General features: G+C 41.4%; 1 protein-coding gene, 1 long non-coding RNA gene and 1 pseudogene across 2 annotated transcripts; 2 read left to right on the top strand and 1 right to left on the bottom strand.

The window, feature by feature from the left end:
• The first annotated feature begins 1,092 nt into the window (after nt 1-1,092).
• Nucleotides 1,093-1,209, top strand: LOC137023570 (5S ribosomal RNA; annotated as a pseudogene).
• A 4,871-nt stretch (nt 1,210-6,080) lies between these two features.
• Nucleotides 6,081-8,145, top strand: LOC137022699 (uncharacterized). Its single transcript, XR_010895417.1, has 3 exons — nt 6,081-6,794; nt 7,498-7,566; nt 7,973-8,145. It is a non-coding gene; the product is annotated as an uncharacterized lncRNA (long non-coding RNA).
• A 4,439-nt stretch (nt 8,146-12,584) lies between these two features.
• LOC137022698 (extracellular calcium-sensing receptor-like) lies at nt 12,585-16,157 on the bottom strand. Its single transcript, XM_067389138.1, has 6 exons — nt 15,937-16,157; nt 15,282-15,573; nt 14,210-15,037; nt 13,846-14,073; nt 13,610-13,733; nt 12,585-13,498 (listed from the first exon to the last, which is right to left on the bottom strand). Exons 1-6 carry the CDS (start codon nt 16,155-16,157, stop codon nt 12,585-12,587), a joined length of 2,607 nt encoding a protein of 868 aa, XP_067245239.1.
• Nucleotides 16,158-22,908: the final 6,751 nt, after the last annotated feature.

The following is a 22,908-nucleotide window of genomic DNA, read 5'->3' as shown; positions in this document are numbered from 1 at the left end:
ATAAATAAGGTTGAGGCCAATATAAAACTTTACACTGTAAAAAAAAAAAAAAAAGAATTGTTGATTGTAACGAGGTCAGTAGATGTGGGAAGAAGGAGGCGGGAACCGGCGAACATTCAACAAAACTTTAATCTCAAAATAAACAAACACAAAACGAAAGTAATGCCACACAAACATAATAAAACATAACATAAAGTCCAGGCCTGGTCCTCTCTCATCCTTCACTGTAGTCGCTCCTCCTTTTATGCCTCCGGAGCTCCTCCGTGAGAGCCGTTCCCTCACGGTTCTCGCCTGCCCTGCTCGTCACATACCCCCAACGCCAGAAAGAGAAAAAAAAAAAAATTCTTGGTCCGGTTCCCCGACACACTGCCGCTTGGTCCTCAGCCTGCCAAGAGGCTCTTCTTCGCGGTGCCATGCGGTGGCACTGGACGCTCAGTGGACGGCCCGATCCTCGACCGCCTCCACGGTCGTCGCTCCTCCTTTTTTTCCGGCCTCGAGTCGCTCCTCCGTGAGAGACTCAAGGCCGTCACGCCTCGCAGGTGACGCTCATTATCACTCGCGTCACCGGCCTCGCGCCGTTCCCTCACGGCTCTCGCCCGCCCTGCTCGTCACATTGATTTAATTTTAAAAAGTAAGTTACCTGGTTGCCTTAAAATTTGAGTTCATTGAAATTAAAAAGTTTAATTAATACAATGAAGGCCATTGTTTTAATCAACAGAAACTCAAAATATTATGTTATCTGAACCCAATTAATTATCTAAGTTGATCTGACAAAAGAAAAAATGTAGTGATAACAAATCATCAAAATATATTTTTTATAAGTATATTTTTTACAGTTGTAAAAAAATATTTGTTTCTGTTTGGTATTGTAACTTGACTTGACTTGGCCTTTAGCAGGACTTGATTGTTTTGTGTTCACTGTGACTTGCTTGAGATGATAGGGTCTTGCAACTTACTTGTGACTTGAACATTATTCCACACCATATCTCAAAACGATGAAAAGTACATGAATCTCACTAAACTTAATGCATTTTTTTCCTCGAGTTGATGACTGTGTCATGGATCCCTCGTCTCCAGAACTCCAAATCCCTGGCCAGCAGCCATATCACCCTGTAGCCCAAGACTGGTTGCCCACTGAAGCTAAGCAGGGCTGAGCCTGGTTAGTACCTGGATGGGAGACCTCCTGGGAAAACTAGGTTGCTGCTGGAAGAGGTGTTAGTGAGGCCAGCAGGGGGTGCTCACCCTGTGGTCTGTGTGGGTCCTAACACCCCAGTATAGTGATGGGGACACTATACTGACAAAAAGCACCGTCCTTCGGATGAGACGTTAAACCGAGGTCCTGACTCTCTGTGGTCATTAAAAATCCCAGGATGTCCTTCGAAAAGAGTAGGGGTGTAACCCCGACATCCTGGCCAAACTTGCCCATTGGCCTCTGTCCATCATGGCCTCCTAATCATCATCCCTATACACTGATTGGCTTCCTCACTCTGTCTCCTCTCTACCAATAAGCTGGTGTGTGGTGGGCGTACTGGCGCAATATGGCTGCCGTCGCATCATCCAGGTGGATGCTGCACATTGGTGGTGGTTGAGGAGATTCCCCCTTCTATATGTAAAGCGCTTTGAGTGCCCAGAAAAGCGCTATATATAAAAAAATGTAAAGATTATGATCCTCTTGTCTCCTCACCTGCACTCACTTCCCTCGTCAGCTTCCCATCAGCACTCATCTCGGATTACCTGCACCTGCTCCTGTTCATCAGTCCTATATAATGGACTCACTCCCTTCACTCCTTGTCTGTCCTAAATGTTGCTTTATGTGTTTGGATGTTGTCTCTCCTCTAGTTATGTGAATAAATACCCATTGATTGTGGAAATCCGTAAACGCCTCATCTCTACAACATCGAACCGTAACAGAAGGACAGACCCAAACGCTGGACTTCCACAATTCTAAAGATGGGTATCTACCTGATCCCCAAGTGTCAAGGGTCTCTCCAGGCGGCCAATGAAAGACTTTATCATTTGCGGCAGAGTGGCAGGCCGTTGGAGAGGTATGTGGAGGAGTTTTTGGAGGTTTCTTATTTGGTGAGCTGGACTGATGCTTGTCTTAATGCTGTTTTTCTGATGGGACTGGACAAGGACGTAATTTGTTATAACGAACCAGCCTGTAATTTCTCCTTAGTCGATTCTCTGAATATAATTCTCCTTTTAAATGGTTCTAATTTTGAAGTGGATAAAGTTCAAAGGAACCATAGTCCTTGTCCAGCCCCATCAGCAGCTTATCAGGCATCAGCAGCTCACCTCACCCCAGAACCCTGCACATACCGATTCAACGGTCCTGCCTACTCCTGGCCGCCAGCCGCCGCCGAGCCCTCTGCTCCAGCTGCTGCCGCCACTGAGCAATCCGCTCCAGCCTTTCACGGGCCGCCAGAGGATGCTGGCTGGTTGATAGACTTTGTCACAGAGCCCGTGGCTCCAGCCCTTAACAAGCCCTCAGCTCCAGTCACGGCCAACGAACCCTCATCTCCAGTCTCCGCCGCCGAGCCAGCATCTCCAGTCTCCGCCGCCGAGCCCTCCGCTCCAGTCTCAGCCGCCGAGTCCTCCGCTCCAGTCTCAGCCGCCGAGCCCTCCGCTCCTGTCTCAGCCGCCGAGCCCTCCGCTCCTGACTCAGCCGCCGAACCAGCCGCCGCACCAGCCGCCGCCGAGCCAGCCGCTCCAGCCGCTCCAGCTACAGCTTATGAACTTTTTATCTCCCCGCTCGTCTTCAGCTATGAAACTGTTTTCCCTCCCTGCCTCCTTCTCCCGCCTCCTCCCACTTATGTCCACACTGCACCTCAAGCCACCTCACCCAGAACTCCACCTCAGCCCGTTGGTCCATCTGCTCCCCCTTGGCTCAAACCTCCCTCATCTCCACCTTGACCCATCAGTTCACCAGTTCCGCCAGGCTCCATCCTTCCCCCGGTTCCGCATCGGTCGTTCGTCGGCCTGCCCTCACATCGGGACTGCACTCCTCGGATTTCACCTCGTCCCTTCGTCCCTCACGTTCCTCACTCCCTCCTGCTCCCCTTTGGTCGTCTGTCGCTCTGGCTCCTCTGCGGCCTTCTGGAGCCCTGCCTGCGCCTCAGTTGGCTGAGCCTGCGACATCGCCATGTCCCACCGGATCCTCACCTCCACCTGGGCTTGGCTGCAATTCGGCTACGGCACCTGACCCGCCATGGCTGCCCGCTGCACCTGACCCGCCATGGCTGCCCGCTGCACCTGACCCGCCGTGGCTGCCCACTGCACCTGACCCGCCATGGCTCATGGACCCGCCCTGGAGACCTCCACTCCTACCCATGCCTCTCCCTGCACTGGCATGAGGTCTCCAGGGCGCCCACCCCCCCTCCCCGGTGTTACATCTACGGCGCGAGGACGCGCCTACCGGGAAGGGGAGGTACTGTCACGGATCCCTCGTCTCCAGAACTCCAAATCCCATGATCCTCTTGTCTCCTCACCTGCACTCACTTCCCTCGTCAGCTTCCCATCAGCACTCATCTCGGATTACCTGCACTTGCTCCTGTTCATCAGCACATCCTATATAATGGACTCACTCCCTTCACTCCTTGTCTGTCCTAAATGTTGCTTTATGTGTTTGGATGTTGTCTCTCCTCTAGTTATGTGAATAAATACCCATTGATTGTGGAAATCCGTGAACGCCTCATCTCTACCACATCGAACCGTAACAGACTGTGGGAGTCGTTTACTTTGTTTACATGGATCACCTCCGAATTTGCCTTTGAATAGTGTGCGCTCTTCATGGGCGTGGCCACATTAGTGTATAATGAGGTGACTTATGAAAAACTGACATCTCTCTCTTTTTTAAACAGATTACATAAACAGAGACTATTTGTTTTTGATTTGACTTACATTATTTAAAACCTGACATTTAAAAGTTTCTTTGGACACAAAGACTCATGTTAGTTTTCTTTATTAGGATGCAACATCTCTCGTAGAGTGAGCATGCAACCTGAGTGGGCAGGGTACGCCTTGTGCTTGGTAAGCCAAGGCAAGGCGATGGTTTCCACTATCCAGTTGCCAATCCACTGCTTGGAGTCAGCCTTTCCCTTCTGCTGGCCTCTGTAACAGACAAAGAGCTGGTCTGAGGTCCTGAGGCTTTGAGTTCTGTCTATATACAGTCCCAAAGCACGAACTGGACAGAGCAAAGCCAGGGCTGGGCCTGCCTCCTCCGGGGGCAGCACTTGCAGGCTCACTACCTGGTCCCTGAAGGGAGTGGTAGGAACCTTGGGCACATAGCCAGGCTGGGGTCTCAGTACCATATGGCCGTCACCCGGCCCGAACGCTAGGCACGATTCGTCTATTGAAAATGCCTGCAGGTCCCCTACCATCTTGATGGAGGCCAATGCAACCAGCAGCAAAGTCTTCATAGACAGAATCTTTAAGTCTGCTGACTGCAAGGGCTGAAAGGGAGCATTCTAGAGTGCTCGAAGCACCAGAGCAAGGTCCCAAGAGGGTATGGAGGGGGGTCAAGGAGGATTTAACTGTCTCGCCCCCCTGAGGAACCTGACGACCAGGTTGTGCTTAACAACAGACTTACCATCGATGTGGTCGTGGTATGTGGAAATTGAGGCTGCATGAACTTTGATAGTGGAGGGAGACAGCCTATTTCTAATGCTATTTCATGCATTCTGACTTATTTACACTGTTAACACTCTGGAGTTTAAGGTATCGCCGGCGATACCACCTCGTTTTTTTTCTTACCAGTGTGAAAGAGACTCAAAATACTCTGTCAATGTTGCACATACAATTAAGAGTTATACACCATTTTAATCTGTGGAATATTTTCTTTTATTTGTGGACACTTAGAGTAAAAACAAAATGTTGTGCTTTTTGTAAAATAAAGAAAACTAACATGATGCGTGATCTGTCGTCTCCCTCTGAACAAAGTCCAACCTGATAGTTCTCAGAAAACGAACTGTAACTTAGTGAATACTAATGACACAAAAATGAGACTTATGTCTAAAAAAACGTTGAAATGTCAGGTTTTAAATCTTGTAAGTCAAATCGAAAACAAATGTTCTCTGTTTATGTAATCTGTATGAAAAGAGAGCCATGTCAGAAGTCCGTGATTCAGCTCATTATCTGCTAATTCAGCCACGCCCTATTCAGAAGCAAATTCTGAGGCAATACATGTATACATCGTCTCAATCGTGTATTTATTGTCTTCAAAAGTGTTTATCTGGATGTTATAGCGATCTCTGGCCTCTGTTAGTTCCTGGAATGTCACATGGTGTCTGTTCTTCTTTAGATTAATTTGTGGACTAAAGGTGCACAGAGGGCCCTCCGGCTGCAAGTATGAATTGAAAACACAGTATCCAGCGTTCATAGTGATGACAATAAATATTGAATAAATATTACTCCTCTGTATAAAAAATTGACATAAACATATGAGAATCCATCAATATTTCTCCAAATGTGCATGCTTTGCATCACAGAAATGCATTATATTTAAAGTATATAATAGAATACCATTATTTTAAATTGTAATAATATTTCACAGTATTGCTGTTTTTTCTGTATGTTTGATATACACCATGATGAGCTTTTGATTAGGCTTTTTCCACAGCCTACCTGACTGAAAGACCTCATTATTAAGCAGGTCATTACAACTCATTATGCGATTATTTTGTCTTCTCAAGTGTAAATGACCCATTATTCATGATGATTCATGCCTCCACACATACTGTGTTTCTTGACAAAAAGTGTCTTACAAAATTTAAATCTCTCTATTGTTTTATATAAAAGAGTAGGTAGGGTAATTTTTACATAATTTTGAAGCAAAAACTCTAGTCTACAATCTCTAATACCCAGAAGTCTTGTGAACACATATATAATACTATTTTTTGGCCTTATTTCAGTGACTTAAGTTTTTTGTTTTTTCAATGATCACGCATAAACATTATTAAACATCCGAGATTTATAATGGCAGTGATAGGGATCAGTGAATATGAGCTGAAGAAAGTGCTTCCATTCATCATAAATGTGTGCTCCACACAGCTCCGGGGGGTTAACACTCTGAGGTCTAAAAACGCGCCGGCGCGTTTTGCAGTTTTTTTTTCACATTGCAGCAAAACAGACTTAAAATACTCCGTCATTTTTTGTCATAGAGACATAAGTAATATATCAATTGAAACTATAGAATGTCTTCTTTTTTTTGTGTACACTCACAATCAAAATAAAACTTTGTGCTTTTTAAAAATAAATAAAATATACAGGGTGTGCTGTCCTGCCGTCTCCGTCTCTGCAAACATCGTTCTAAAACGTCACTAAAAGTAACTAAAATAGATGGCTTATACATGCTACATGGACATGAGAGATATGTCTTTGGAAAGCTTTAAGTGTCTACTTTTAAACAAAACAAATAAATTCTAAAACAAATATTCTCCCTTTATGTAATCAGTATAAAAGTAAAGAGAGGTACTGTTTCTCCTGTCTGACCTAATTATCTTTAATGTGTGCCCGCCCACGCGCAGAGCGCTCTATTCATAAGATAATGTGCTGAGGCGATTTATGCAAACTGTAAACGCCCCTAACAGCGTCTTAAAAAGCATCAAGTTTCATCAGATTCATTCGCTGTCCTTCGCGTTTGGAAGATGGCACACTACACAGGTGAGCAGGCTCTTCAGATGGTCCTGGACAGTGAGGAAGTTCACTCTTTCCTCGGAAGAAGAACACGACTCTGACGATGAACGTCTGCATTTTGAAGAGCGACTTGATCCAGCTGAAGATACAGTTTCTGATGAGTAAGTGATTTAGTTTTACTTAAATTATTTGACGTGTTTTTTTTTTCTATATAAGCGTACATATATTTGCCTTATATTTACATCTATCTATATAACTATATATATAACTTTATCTCATAAAAACGCTTATAAATAGAATGCTTTTCTGTTGATATAGGGCCTACTTAAATTATTTATATAAGCGTACATCTATATTTGCCTTATATTTATATCTATCTATCTATCTATCTATATATATATATATATATATATATATATATATATATATATATATATATATATATAACTTTATCTCATAAAAATGCTTATAAATAGAATGCTTTTCTGTTGATATACTCAAATTATTTGACGTGTTTTTTTTTTTATATACAAGCGTACATCTATATTTGCCTTATATTTACATCTATCTATAAATATATATATAGCGTATCTAAGTACCGTATATGATAGGCGTGAATGTGCTAAAATATGCTTGGTTGTGAAATGCTGCGAACATGTTGCTATTTGCTAAATGTGCTAACTGATATAGCAGACTGTAAACGTTTACACATTCGCACACTTTGTCCGGTAATGGCCAATTGACAGACATATACAGCATGCTTGTATACCTGTTACTTTCCTGTCAGTTATGCATAGCTAATGGTATGAGAGTATTATCTTATATGCTAATAATAACAGGGTTTTTTTTTACATTTTTTTTTAGGAATGTGGATCCATCACTCTCACATTCACCTGCAATTCCCACTAGGAGGGCACGCAGCAACACAGTTGAGTAAGTACACTTTTACCCACTATATGGTAGGCCTATATTGAAATCTGTAAGATTTTTCATGTTTTTAAAATAAGTTTCGTCTGCTCACCAAGGCTGCATTTATTCAATTAAAAATACAGTAAAAACAGTAATATTGTGAAATATTATTACAATTTAAAATAACTGTTTTCTATTTGAATATATTTCACAAAGTCGTTTATTCTTGTGATGTCCAGCATCATTACTCCAGTCTTCAGTGTCGCATGATCCTTCAGAAATCATTCTAATATGATGATTTGCAGCTCAAGAAACATTTATTGTTTACAATTGTTCAGAAATGTTTCATAAGTAGCAAATCATCATATTTGATGATAATATTTGATGATAATATTAATAAGATTCATATTTGATGATAATATATTTGCAGAGCTCTGTGGTGTGTCGTCACAGAAAGCAGCTCCAAAACGGACCAAAAGTGACCATGTACCGGTTCCAGGAGCAGAGCTGACATCAGATGCAAGGAATAATGCCACCGCTGGTCATCGGAACTGCATGCTTTGCAAAGTACAGCTTGGTAAAAGGCAAGACACACCTTGGAAATGCCAGGCATGTGACATTTACTTGTGTCTTCAGTTGAACTGTTTTCTAAAATGGCACACAGATGTGTGACTGTTCAGATTCTCTGTTCACCACCTCTCACTGACCATTGGGCTGCAAAGATTATCTATATGTGATCAAGCAGGTTATGTATAGGGTGTAAAAGTGGGCTTTTTTTATAAACCTTACCTTTATTTGCCTGTATACACAAAAAATGTGCCTTTGACCCTAGTTTATATGTGGATTATATTGTTAACTTTATTTTAAATAAAAAAGAAAAAAAACAATGATATGTCTTGTCTTTGCATTTTCTTAGTTGACTCAGTCACATTCCTGACTGAATGGCTCATTATGCGGCTCATTAGGGGCAGGGTCTTAATCTCCCCAGGTGTAAATCACTTCATTATTCATGAAGAGTCACACCTCTTCGCATATGGCCTACCTAAACAAAAAGTGTCTTAGAAATTTAAAATCAATACAATGTTTTATGTGTCAGAGTAGGGAGGATCATTTCCACATCATTTTGAAGCAAAAACTCTACACTAAAATATACAATTCTCAAAAGTCTTGTGAAAAAACATTTAGTATGCATTTTTAGGTATTGTTTCAGTTACTTTTTTTTTTTTTGTTTTTTCAATAACCACGCATAAACATTATTCCTTTAAAAACACAAACATGTACATACATGTTCCTCACATATTATGGTAGCCTAGTTTGTGCTGAATACAGTGTAATGACACTTTTGTCATTAATATGTTTATAACCAACTGATAAAAGCACAAATGTCAGGGCATGTCAAAACTTCTCCAGGGCCCAAAATCAGCCTCAGACTCCAGAGGGTTAATAAAGGCCTTCTGTTATGCAATGAAATATCTAGCTTCCGCCACACCGCTATCCGTATTTACTGTAAGTTACGAAGAAAGTGTAAACTGGCAGTTACACTTTTTCTATAAATTGAATAGGGAAGGCGTAGGATGTAGCGTTTGCTTTGAGAACTGCAAGAGTTTTACACTTTCTTCGTACATTGAATATGAAAGGCGTTCTGGTGGGAGCTAGATATTTTACTTCACAACTTTTTAAAAAGAAGTGTCTTTTTGGTTGTGAGGGAAAGATAACCTTTTTTTTAGATTCCCAATGTAGCGATTCGTACAGTTATCAATTTATGGGTGGAATATGAATATAATAATTCATAAAGCTTTATGAATAATTATTATGCACATACCGACCCAAGGGGGAATTAACCATTTATGGTGAATTCATTACAACAAATTATAATCAATCACATACATGATTAGTTCTGGTTTAATAATTATGTAGAGAAACTATCAGTTCGTCCGGCAAACCGAGAAAAGTTCGCCACAGACTATTACAACGGAAATGTTGTCCTCTGGCCACGAGGATAAATTCCTATGATAGTATCCAAATGTAAAACAAGGATAGGGTCGAAACGTTAAAGTGACCTGGTCTTTGTTGAACGAGTAAGAGAACAAAGAGCATGGATATAATGTATTTAATATATGAAAACTACTAATACATAGGTTATACGTCTAAATACAGAATATACAAATATATACAAAAGGGGAACGTAGAGACAGGACAGGAAGGATGGTCAAAGAATGGCAAATTACGACAGTTAACCCTTTGAAAGCCAGCACAGAAATCAGTTTAAACAAATTTCAGAGAAATTATGATACTTATGGTTCAAGTTGGTGTGCAGCAGAGTTTCAATGCGCCTGGCTTGGTTGGTCCTTTCCGAGAGGGTTTCTCCGGCGGGGTTTTCAAACGAGGTTTAACTGACACGTAAGATGACAGAGAAGAAAGAAGAGACAACCAAAAAGTTGTGTGTCGTTGTTTTTATGGAAAACCAAGCTAACACACCCCCTGAATTGTAACGGCCAATAGATACGCAGCACTATTTGGCGGGCAAAGTTCCTTTGTTTGGTCTCCTAGCTGAATTTATGACTATCAGATCAGATTTCGAGATGTAGTACTTTCTTCACAGTATCATTAAACACATAGAAAAATGCATTTATCAGCTATGTGACATATCTCAGTGAATGATCAGTAGCCAGAGCTTTAAAACGAGATCAAACTCGATAGATCAGACAGGCATACAGGGCTTGACATTAACATCCACCAACCCGCCAAATGCGGGTAGATTTCCGCTGTGGCGGGTAAGACAGCCACTCCCACTAGCCACTTTGGCGGGTTAAATATAATTTCAGCCTACAGCCAAATGAAAGGTAGCTAAGCTCGTCGTATCACAAATTACAATTCAGTCACAGTTCTTTATCGATTAACTTGCGGTTAGTGAAGGCGGGATAGGCGGAATCGCGCTGAATTACACACAACTGAATCGCTGGCGTGTGTGCTCTCTGTCGCGCGCGCGATCAGTTCTCGTTGCGCCTGAATACAAGCACACACAGATGTCAAAATGCATCGTGTGAAGTAGCTTATCTCGCGTGAATACAGTCAGCTATGGCTTGTGGACGTAAACAGGTGGGTAAAAACTGGATGTGTATGACGTCCATGCATTCAGCAGCACCCAAATAAATACCTTTATGTCATTAATGTTAATCAAACATCGTAAAATGTTAAATAAATGTATACATGCTAAATAAACAAAAAAATTTTTTTTTTTTTAAAATTACTATTTGTAATTTTGATTCTTTGTTCTTTTTATATAGCTGAACAAAAATAACTGTACATTCCAGCTGATATATACAATGTATAGTCTTGATTTGGGTGGTCAATCTGCATTTGTAAGTTTGAAAGGATTTTAAATCTTGTAAATCAAGTTAAATGACTCAAAATCTAGTAATTTAAGCATGCCAAAGTCAACTTTAATCATATAAAATGTAATTTCCCAACAGCAAAATTGTGGCCAGTGAAAATGCTGAATGGCTGGTAACTTTGGAAAACCACTAGACACAGGGGCTGGTGAGCAAAAAAGTTAATGTTAAGCCCTGCAGGCATATAAAGGAAGTTATGGTTTACAGATAAAATTCCCTTATTACAACTAAAACTAACTCAACTACAGTTATTTAAACTAAGTCTAAACATTAGGAAACATGCGTACACTTGAGATAAATGATGGGTAAATACATGGATGTGACTTGGCATCGTTATATTTTACATATACAGTCAGTAATGTATGTTTGTGTGTTTTTGTGTGTGTGTCTATGTGTGTGTGTGTGTGTGTGTGTGTGTGTGTGTGTGTGTGTGTGTGTGTGTTGGAATGTGAATCTGGCCCGTAGTCCACATGAGGGCCCCTTTGATGTCCTAAGAGCTAGGAAATTAGGCCTTCTGTTTTACCTCGGAGGGTAACAAAGGTGTCAGAGTGTCTGTTTTTCTCTAGAACGGCCAGAGCCGAGGTCAGCTTACAGCACAGTCCAGCATGCGAGAAGCATCCTGAAGATTCCAGATTTTATTGACTGTCCTGATAAAACTAAAGACTTATCGGGGATATGAATGATGCGATACTACTCTATAGATACTCAAGATTAACATGAGATTGGCGGAAACTGTGTGCTTTATTTACCCTTTCAAGTTTTGCGGCATTTAAAAAAGTATTCGAAAATGTTATCCTTATAATTAACATTAATATACTTAATTTTCAATCCTTAAAGCAATGGAAATGAACATGAAAAAAAAAAAAAAATGAATTAACATGAATATAAATTTTTTGCCACCCATCTAATTTTTATCATCCCATTTTACTATAGGTACTCAAAACAGTCCCAGAAATAAATTAACATTTTAGTTTAAATTTAATTTTGTATGCTTTTATATATTTTTGTATTTATTTATTGCTTTCTGTGTGTTTTTATATATTTTTCTATTTATTCTTCAGTATATTTATTTTCAATGTGCTGCTTGGATTTATCGAAGCTGTGTTTCGGGACACTGTGAGATGGGGACTTGGTTTTATCCATCTGTTATTGATTGGATGGATCAAATGTAAGCATGAAGTCATTTGGAAGAAATGGTCATTGTTTTGGCAGAAATGGCTCGCAGTCCTGCATATGTCACCAGAGAGATGCTGATCTTCTGTGCCGTTAAAGATCTATTATCCAGATCCGGTTCTGATAAGATACATCTTTACAATTTAGTGTTAATAGGGCAGATTAAAAATATGGAACAACTGGGCCATTTCATCATTACAAAATATGGGCCACTTCATCTTTAATACCCAGGCAATTAAACAAGAAGAAGCATAAATGTGTATTTTTTCCCCCCTCGTTTACCGTTACTTTATTTGTTTTTTTTTCTTGTATAAATCAACAACTTTAATCATTATATTATCTGTGAATAAAATATGCAAAACATGCATTGTATGAGTCATCTGCATGTAGAGGAAGTCTTTCAATTACATGCATTAGGAACACTCAAAATAACATATCTACAAGCATACACCAAAGATATGCAGGCAGCCTGTAAAACTATTTCTTATGTGTTTCTCTTCCCATTATGGCATGTCTAGTGTTTCTCTCCGGATGTAAAAGGATGATGTAGCACTTTGGGGCGAATATGGCCACCAGTAATCCAAAACTAGAAGCTAAAATGGCAAATATCTCTACAGCTACTGCATATTTTCCTGGAGAGCTCACATATGCTGGAATAAACGCAATCCACACAGCACAGAAGATCAACATACTGAAAGTGATGAACTTTGCTTCATTAAAATTATCTGGAAGATTTCTCACCAGGAAGGCTAAAAGGAAACTTACTGCTGCCAACAGTCCAATGTATCCCAGCAGCATAGAAAAACCAGCCACTGAGCCAATAGCACATTCATATACTATTTTAGAGCGGATATACTGGTTGTTTTTATGGGGTGTTGGAGAGGCAGTTGATAGCCAGACTGCACATATCACAACCTGGAGGGCTGTTAGGACCAGAACTGTGCATCTTTGTTGAACTGCTCCAAACCATTTCATCGCTCCTTTACTCTCTGGCCGAGATGACTTAAACACAGCTATTACCACCATAGTTTTGACCAGGATGCTGGAGATGCACAGGACAAAGCTTATGCCAAACACAGCATGTCTTAACTGACATGTCCACAGCTGTGGCTGACCAATGAACAGCAGCACACACAGGAAACACAGTTTGAGTGACAGCAGAAGTAGGAAGCTGAGCTCTGAATTGTTGGCTCGTACTATGGGAGTATTATGGTGAAGAGCAAAGATGACCATCACAAAAGCACAGAAGCAGGTGCCAAGCAGGGAAGCAGTGGTCAGAGAGATGCCCAGAGGTTCCTCATAGGATAGAAACTCTACATCTTTAGGGACACACTGATCTTTATCTTTATTGGACCAGAACTCATCTGGACACACTGTGCACTCAATAGCACCTGTGATTAAGAAAAAGGGAAAAAGGCAAGAATTTAAGAGGAAATTGGGGCATTTTCATATTATAGTCAAATACTGTTTACCAATAGTAAACTCTTCAATAGAATTAGCACCTGTTGTATTAGAAATCTCTCCATCTCCACATGACAGGCAGTCAAAACAGCAGACAGGATGGCCCTTCCTTGTGGATTGTCTGGTTCCTGGGGGGCAGCTCTCACTGCACACAGAACGTGGGGGCTGAAAGAGACATCATATTTCATGTGTTTATCTCTTCTACATAATGATAAGCGTGTCTTTTGTATTCATTTATTTTTCTTATCACATCATTGAATATTTTAATGTTACTTACCTTTTTTGTCTCAAAGTTCCAGTAAATTGCTTCTTCATCCAGTGTGAGCACCGTCCCCGTTGCCATCCCTTCATTTACTATACCGACCGTGTAGATACTTATTGACCCATCAGAGCTCGGCTGCCAGTTTAACACATCATAGATGGCCAGAGCATCTCCATTCTTATCAAATGACACATGATCCCCAAAACCTGTTGTGAAGTTCACTTTCTGTAGATAGTGAACCAGCTGTACAGTTCGTAGACAGGACAGGTGTTATATGTTTATCTGAAATTTGAATTAACATAGAGCATATATTTTGCTTTTCTACATATAGCTAGTCTATATGCCTAAAGAGAATCTGCACTATATCTGTGGTTGTTACCTGCCAGGGTTTTAGTTTGATTATGTCAGCACAGCTGTTCCCACTGAATGGTCCTCTACCCTCCTCACACTGCATCAGGTCATGAAGCGCATGTGCCAGGGCATAAACTGCCTTATAGACATTATACGCTGCCCTCAAACCTGAAACATCAGTGTATGGTGTGTCTGTTGTGCTCAGATCCTCCTGTCCTGTACACACCTTTTTCACTTGCTCTCCATCTGTCTCTTTATCCCCTGTTTCAAAACTGCACCCAAACATGTTCTCCCAAAAGATCCTCAACATATTATTTCTTGGATCATTGCTGGGACAAAGACGTAGCAGAAAGTCATGAAGCCCCTGAATTTCTCCACGCCTAACGGCAATGCCCAGCGTGCCCCTAAGAAAGGGCATGAAACGTGGAGTGTAGTATACAGGTGAGGTGGCCCAAGCTTCACTTGCAATCCACTGCCTGCCTGTGATGTTCTGCAACACCACCTCATCCATCAAAGGCAACAGAAAGGATGATGTAGAAAAAACAACAACCACTCTAGCTGTAGAGGCCTGGATTACTCCGATTATACGCTGAATATCTCTGTGGTTGTTATCATGGGGCAGAATTTCAGAAAAAGCAAAACAATGTCCAATCAGCTGCATTTCCTGCTGGAAGGACTGAGCAGCATAGATGCCATAGTCATCATCACTGTAGACAAGACCAACCCAGGTCCATCCAAAATATCTCAAGATCTGAACCATAGCCCGCACCTGGAAGGCATCACTGGGGATAGTTCTGAAGAAAGAGGGGTATTTTTTCCTGTCACTCAAACAGGAGCAGGTGGCATAGTAACTAACCTAATTAGTGGAGATGGAGAAAGAAGAGAAGAGTTGAGCCAGAAAAATAGTGTAGAAAAAAAATAAAATAAAAAAAAGATTAAATAAAAAAATAAAAAACAGATGAGAAGTTCCGATATTATATTTTATATATATATAAAATGTGTGTGTGTGTGTGTGTGTGGTTGTGGCAGAAAGGGACACCAAATTTAACTTAAAAGTGCATTTGCACACAGTGTATTTTTACTTTTTCATTCCATCTTACTATAGGTACTCGAAACAGTCCCAGAACACTGGAAATAGCAATGGAAGGAGTTGAACTTGGATCCCCGACAATCCCAATCACCGGAGGATGGCCAGTGCAGTTTAGGTTTGAGAAGGACTCCTCTGTCCCACTAGCCAGGGATATGGCAGCCCGGAATGCCATTCCTAGCCTCACACAGTTGTCATAAAGATGGTAACCAAGAGTGATGTTAGGCAGCAGTCTGGGATTCTTATTGATCTCATCTATTGCAAAAGCCATGGTCTGAGCCTGCTGGAAGCTCTCCATATCAAATCTAGGAAAGACAAAATGTTAAATGTGTACATTTAGTGATACTTAAAGATAATTAAAATACAAATTAATAGAACCATTAACACATTTCAAATACTTCTGAGTTAAAGCATCACTTTATTTACACAGTAAATAAAGTGAACTGTACACTGTAATTTCAATACAGATCTACAATTTTTTCCCCCATCAAGGCTTGTTATTACTGCTGTCAACACATAATTTGAGCAAATTAAATATGAAAAAAGAGGCTCAAGAAGAACATTCATAATTCTTATTATTAATTAATTAGGTTATTTATTTATTTATTATTTTAAATATGTTTCTCTCCTCTTTTATAGTTAAGCAATATGTCTGGCTCTAGACTCACTTTTCACAGTGTGGTGGTTCTGGTTTCATTCTGAAGCTCAGATCTGGGAACACTGTGAAAAAATGAACCTGAAACAGGCCTCCAAGTATAACATCTCCATCCTGGTACATTCCATTCAATTTGAACCGTCCCTGGAGCTGACAGGAACCTGATCTGAGGATTGAAGCTGCAGAAATACAGTTAAATGACAGGTATAGAAAAATATACAGTGTGATGTACATCTCTTGTCCTTTCTCACTCACTCAGCTAACTAATTTGATGAAGGTTGTGGTTGAAGGTTGGAGGGGTGTTACTTTAAAAGAGCGGGTGGTGCCATCCTTGGAAATCAGGACGTCACCATCCGATCTCATCATGATTTCTTTTTCTAAACAAGGTTACAAGGTTAAGAAAAGGTTAAGAAAGGTTAAACAAGATTACAAAGAAATTACAACTTTAAAGAGGAAGTAGTTTTATTTATATAGTGCCTTTCTGTAGCTCAAGGTCATTTTTCATAGTGCATGCCAAATACATTTGAATACACACTGAAAACACGTGAAGGCCTCATGAAGCCACATTATTTAACATATATTTCAAACAGATATATTTTTAGCTGGGTCATAAAAGTAAACAGAGAAGAAATGTTATGGAGAGTAAAGTGTAGTGAGTTCTAAGGTTTAGAAACAGTAACACAAATTGACCTTCCACCTACAGTGGACAACCAACATCTAGGAATGGCCAAAAGGTTAGGAATTATCTATGGTATTTTCTTTGGTGTTTACTTTGTTGCCAGAATAGTACTGATGTGTTTATTTGCTAAATCAATCTTTAAACTGGGAGAAAAAAAAAATAATAAAAAAAATAAAAAAAAATAATCGACTTTTTTCAGTGAATTACTTCACAGGTTATTTAGAAACAACTGAGAAACAACTGGTTTTATTGCCATAGCATATTATATATATTTGTTCATGTCTTACTTGACAGTGATTTTTCTCAGAATGTCCTCTAGATGTCAGGCATGCATTTATCTTTTGCTAAAAAAAAGCACAGATAATTGGTCCATTCAATTCATACAGCTTATAAAAGCTCTGAACGCAATGTATACAATTAATTAATAGCCTAATTTATGTTTTGGTGTGGGCAGTCAACATACCAGCAACATGTGAGAAGTGAAAGTACACAATAATTAGTGAGGGTAAGCTACAGGTTAAAATATAGAAGTCCCAGTTATGCAAACTGGCCCACTTCAAGCACTGCTAAGTTGTGATTACAATCCTTTTTTATGCAATTGCAAAATGTTTATTGCATACAACTTACCTTTTTTTCTGTGACTGCATGCTACACTGTTCTGTTTAGTTTCATTTTTAGTGACTTTTAGTTTATTTTCAGTGTTTTCTTTGTCTAGTTTCCTGCTACTTATGAGTTGTCATGGTTACTGATATGATTAGTTCTATTAGTTCAGCTGTGTCTCCTTATTAACCTTGTTTGTTTCCTTTGGTTCCTCTGATCATGGTCGGTTGTTGTTTGTGTTACCGTCGGTTTTAATGCCATGTGGATTGTTTGTTTTATTATTAAATGTATTGGAACCTTTCTATTCTTCTTCATTATTGGATTTTTAAAGTTGTGACAGTTCTGGGTACTGTGTTATTTTTTTCTTCTTTTGATGATTTTTTTTTGATGTAGTGTCTAATGAATAATCTGTAGTGTTTATATATTCATATATAGGGCACATATAGGGCTGTCAAAATTAACGCGTTAACACAAATTCATTTTAACAGCATTTTTTTATTATCATAATTTTATTAACGTGCGATTAACGCAGCACGCAATTTCTGTTTGACCCGTGACCTAGACCATAATTGGAGAAATGGAGATGCAGGCATAGGGGCCATGTATGGCAAGCCAAAGTATTCACATACACCTGGACGGACGTCTGATTGCACATTGACCCATCAAAAGCATGCAATTTGACAGGAGCGGGAGCAGTTGTGCCAACTGCCTGAGTACACTCAAGCGCAGGACAGCGGCCCCACTGAAACTTTTTCAGAGGCTCCTGGGGCATATGGCATCCGCAGCCACAGTCACAGCGCTCGGATTGCTTCATATGAGGCCGCCTGAAAACTGGCTTCACGACCATGTCCCGAAATTGGCGTGGCAGTGCGGTACTTTCCGTGTCCCCGTTACACCAAACTGCCGTCGCACCCTCACCCAGTGGACGGACCCTTCCTTCCTGCTGGCAGGTGTTCCCCTGAAACAAGTGTCCAGGCATGATGTGGTCTACACAGATGCTTCTGCCACAGGGTGGGTAGCCACGTACAACGGGCATGCAGTATCAGGTCTGTGGACGGGGCCTCAACTGCATTGGCATATCAATTGCTCGAGTTGCTAGCAGTACGCTTCAAGTAGCTGCTGACAGAGAAGCACGTACTGGTCCGCTCAGACAGCACTGCGGCCGTTGCGTACATCAACCATCAGGGTGGTCTACGCTCCCATCGCATGTCGCAACTCGCCCACCATCTCTTGTTATGGAGTCAGAAGCATTTGAGGTCGCTTCATGCCATTCATGTCCCAGGCGTGCTCAACCGTGCAGCCGACCGCGCAAAGCCCCGGGTCCTGACAACATTCCTGGGCGTATACTGAGAGACTGTGCAGTGGAACTCACCGATGTCTTCACAGACATTTTCAACATCTCACTAAGTCAGGCTTTTGTCCCTATATGCTTCAAGGCTATGACCATCATTCCAGTCCCGAAGATGTCATCTCCATCCTGCTTCAATGACTACCGTCCAGTCGCACTTAATCCTATCCTCATGCTTTGAATGACTAGTCATGCACCACATCAAGATTGCACATCACAGAGAACCTCTCCTGGACTAGCAACACTGCAGCACTGGCCAAGAAAGCACAGCAGCGTCTCTACTTCCTCCGCAAAATGCGGGGCCAAAGCCCCGGTCCCTATCATGTGTACCTTCTACAGAGGAACCTCAAGAGCATTCTGACTAGCTGCATCACTGTGTGGTATGGCGCCTGCAATGCGTCCTGCCGAAAGTCACTTCAACACATAGTGAGAGCAGCTGAGAAGATCGTTGGTGTCTCTCTTCCCTCCCTCCAGGACATCTACTGCACCCGTCTCACCCACAAAGCCCTCTGCATTGCAGGTGATCCCACCCACCCAACATATAGCTTCTTCAGTCTGCTGCCATCAGGGAGGCAGCTTCATACATCAGGCTGTCAGGAAGCTGAACTCCCTCCAGACATTGCCCCTCCTCCCTTCTTTTACCCCATGCATGGGTCTGAGAGTCAGGGGTCTGAGAGTTATGCAATTTCAATTCTCTGTATGTATGTACTGTATATGTGGCAAAACTGACAATAAAGCAGACTTTGACTTGACAAGCTCTCACGGCAGCCTCTGCTTCTGGGCGAATGGAGACTCCATCCCCAGGTGGTCCAGCTGATTTGGCAGCACTTTGGGGCTGCACAGATAGATCTTTTTGCCTCCCCGGACACTGCCCACTGCCAGTTGTTCTATTCCCTCACGCTCGGCACGGATGCTCTGGCACACAGCTGGCCCCGAGTTCTACGCAAATATGCGTGTGGCAGGGGGGGCGTGGTTCAGCGAAAGCTGCAGCGGGAGAGAGAGGCAGAAGACAATCGGTTAATGAGTGGGTTGAATGTAAATGATGAACACCTGTTTCTTGTTTCAGTAATTGGCGTGGAGAGAGTATATAATGCCAGGACAAACAGGAGTGAGCGAGAGAGAGAAGGACTGCTGACCGGTGGACTTTGTCATTCACGACCTGCCATGGAGTGAAAGTTTTGTTGCGCTATGATTTGAGTTATTGTGCTGATGCACCTGCTTTTGTGTTTGTATTTGAAATTTACAATAAATACCACCGTCAGCAGTCAGCCGACCCTTGTCTTCTGCCTTCCTTCATACGAACTTTATCACAATGCTTTTCCCCCAGTGAGCCTTCTCGCACAGATGGGGCACCCTCTAGCACCTGCGTCTCGACCTGTGAAAACTCCATGTGTGGTCCCTGAATGGGACACGGAGGTTCAAAGTTATCTCTCCCAGTCGGTTGTAAACACTATCACTTCCACTAGAGCTCCTTCCACAAGGAACCTCTATGCGTTGAAGTGGAACCTGTTTGTCGAATGGTGTTCCTCTCACCGAGAGGACCCCCGATCATGTTCGGTCAGGTCTGTGCTTTCCTACCTGCAAGAGGGCTTGAGCGAAGACTGTCTCCCTCCACCCTCAAGGTGTATGTTGCCACTATTGCCGCACATTACGATGCAGTTAAAGGTAAGTCGTTGGGGAAGCACAACCTGATTGTCAGGTTCCTGAGGGGGGCAAGGAGACTGAATCCACCTCGCCCTTCCTCTATACCCTCTTAGGATCTCTCCCTGGTTCTTACATCTCTCCAGGGTCATCCCTTCGAGGTTTTGCAGTCAGCTGAGTTAAAAGTACTGTCCCTTAAGACCATCCTCCTGGTTGCATTGGCCTTTGTGAAGAGGGTAGGGGAACTGCACGCATTTTCGGTTGACGAATCATACCTAGAATTCGGGCCCGGTGACTCTCATGTTATTCTGAAACCCCTGCCTGGATATGTGCCCAAGGTTCCTATCACTCCCTTCAGAGATCAGGTAGTGAACCTGCAAGTGCTGCCTTCGGAGGAGGGAGACCCAGCCCTGGCTTTGCTCTGTCCCGTCTGTGCTCGGCATCTTTACATGGATAGAATGCGAAGCTTTAGGACCTCAGATCAGCTCTTTGTCTGTTACGGAGGCCAGCAGAAGGGAAAGGCTGTCTCCAAGCAGAGGATGGCCCACTGGATAGTGGATGCCATTGCCTTGGCTTATCAGTCCCAAGGTGTGCTTTGCCTGCTTGGGTTGAGAGCTCACTCCACCAGAGGAGTTGCCTCTTCCCGGGTGCTGGCGCACATCGCCTCGCTGACAGATATCTGTAGAGCTGCGGGCTGGGCAACACCCAATATGTTCGCTAGATTCTATAGCTTTCGTGTGGAACCGGTATCTTCCCATGTACTCGCTTCCAGTAGCCAGTAACGTGAAAAACCCATTCTAGTGTTGGCTTGCAATGCCATTCCAGCCCCCTGGGCCAGATACATGCATCCATTACTCCAGTAGTTCCACGCTTGGCAAACCCTGTCAAGTTCCTCTGCCTCCCCTTGCGGCTCGGACATTCTGTCACCAACGTTGATGTTTGGCTGGGTACCATCCCAGCTAACAGGGAATGTTTCCATAACTTTCACTAACGTTGTTAAAGTTTTGAAAATGTTAGAAAAAAACATTTCTAAAATAATGTTTCAAGAACATTCTTTTAATGTTGTCATAGTTAAAATACGTTCTCATAACGTTGAGAGGAAACATTCTTAGAACAACATTGTTGGAACGTTCTTACCATGTTATTTGTACTTGACTGATGTTCTCCTAATGTTGATCAAAAACGTTCTCATAACAACGTTCTTGTAACGTCTTTATCATGTTATTTGTACTTGACTGATGTTCTCCTAATGTTGAGGGTAAACGTTCTCATAACAACGTTCTTGAAACGTCTTATCACGTTATTTGTACTTGACTGATGTTCTCATAATGTTGAGTAAAAACGTTCTCATAACAACGTTCTTGAAACGTCTTATCACGTTATTTGTACTTGACTGATGTTCTCGTAATGTTGAGCGAAAATGTTCTCATAACAACGTTCTTGTAACGTCTTTATCACGTTATTTGTACTTGACTGATGTTCTCATAATGTTGAGTAAAAACGTTCTCATAACAATGTTCTTGAAACGTCTTATCACGTTATTTGTACTTGACTGATGTTCTCGTAATGTTGAGCGAAAACGTTCTTAGGATAACATTCTGAGAACATGCTTTTAATGTTATTATTATTTGCTAAATGTTTTCAGAATGTTATCATAATACGTTCTGAGTACAATGTTTATAAAAAGCGTCCTTACATTGTAATCTGTACTTAATGAATGTTCTCATTATATAGAGAAAACGTTGTGAGAACAACATTGCTGTAGCCGTAACGTCTTTATGATGTAATTAATATTTGCTAAATGTTTTTGAAGTTCAATGTTTTGAACGTTCTTATGTGACCATAAAATGACCCAAATTGGAACGTCCCCCTAAAGTCATATAAGGAACCTTGAACTGCAGCACTTTCATTACCAAAAGAGGACGTTTATGTCACAAATGTTCTGTAAAATGTCAGAATTTTTGTCACTTTTAGAGAACTTTTAGGCAAAGTTGAACAAGGTCACGAGAACATTGCCTTCCGCGTGTGTGTTTTATAGAAAATAATAAAGTTTGAAGTCACCGTTATAGAGGTGAGCGTTTGCTTTAGATGGGCTCTTGATTCTTGACACATGATGTTAGATTTTCTCTGGCTGCTTGTGTTATCAAGACATAACAGTGATAGCAATAAACGCAAGAGAACTTCTGATCAGATGAATTGAGTTGTTTATTGCTGATGATTTAGTCATCATCACTAAAGCCTCAAGCTGAGAATGTATTAACTGTTAGTTTTATTAATGTTTATTATATTTAATTCTTACAGACAAGAGTTTTGAGGAGGGCTTTTTATTCAACCTTCAACACAGACATCATGAATCAGCGTATGATCCTCAACGATGGTGACACTAAACAAAATCTTTTTTGTGACTTTAGTAGCTTGTTTTGTGATGTTCAGAGTTAATCGGTTTATCTGAAAATTTTGTCAATATTGTTGAGGATCATACGCAGAATCTTGATGTCTGTGTGAATCTGTATGATACTGTTTGAATAATTTCTGCACAATAATGAAAGCTTTCAAAATATCAAAGCATGGCAGGATTTTATACACTATCATTGGACTATAATAACACGAAAGAAAATACAATATTCAGAGACCAGAGAATAAGGCCACTGTATGATGAGAATAATAACAATGAACAATCAAATCCATATGATCAGATTTTTCTCACAATTTATTTT

Source organism: Chanodichthys erythropterus, chromosome 7 (assembly GCF_024489055.1).
Source record: "Chanodichthys erythropterus isolate Z2021 chromosome 7, ASM2448905v1, whole genome shotgun sequence".
Lineage (NCBI taxonomy): Eukaryota > Metazoa > Chordata > Actinopteri > Cypriniformes > Xenocyprididae > Chanodichthys > Chanodichthys erythropterus.
This window is presented reverse-complemented; position numbering and strand designations above follow the sequence as displayed.

Bases quoted from the DNA above. Each gene is read 5' to 3' on its own strand.
- LOC137022698 (XM_067389138.1), bottom strand. From the start codon at position 16,157: ATGTACATCACACTGTATATTTTTCTATACCTGTCATTTAACTGTATT. The intron at 14,074-14,209 runs GTAACAACCACA...CGAACTGTACAG, and splicing joins TCAAACTAAAACCCTGGCAG to CTGGTTCACTATCTACAGAA. The intron at 13,499-13,609 runs GTGCTAATTCTA...TCTTAATCACAG, and splicing joins AGAGATTTCTAATACAACAG to GTGCTATTGAGTGCACAGTG.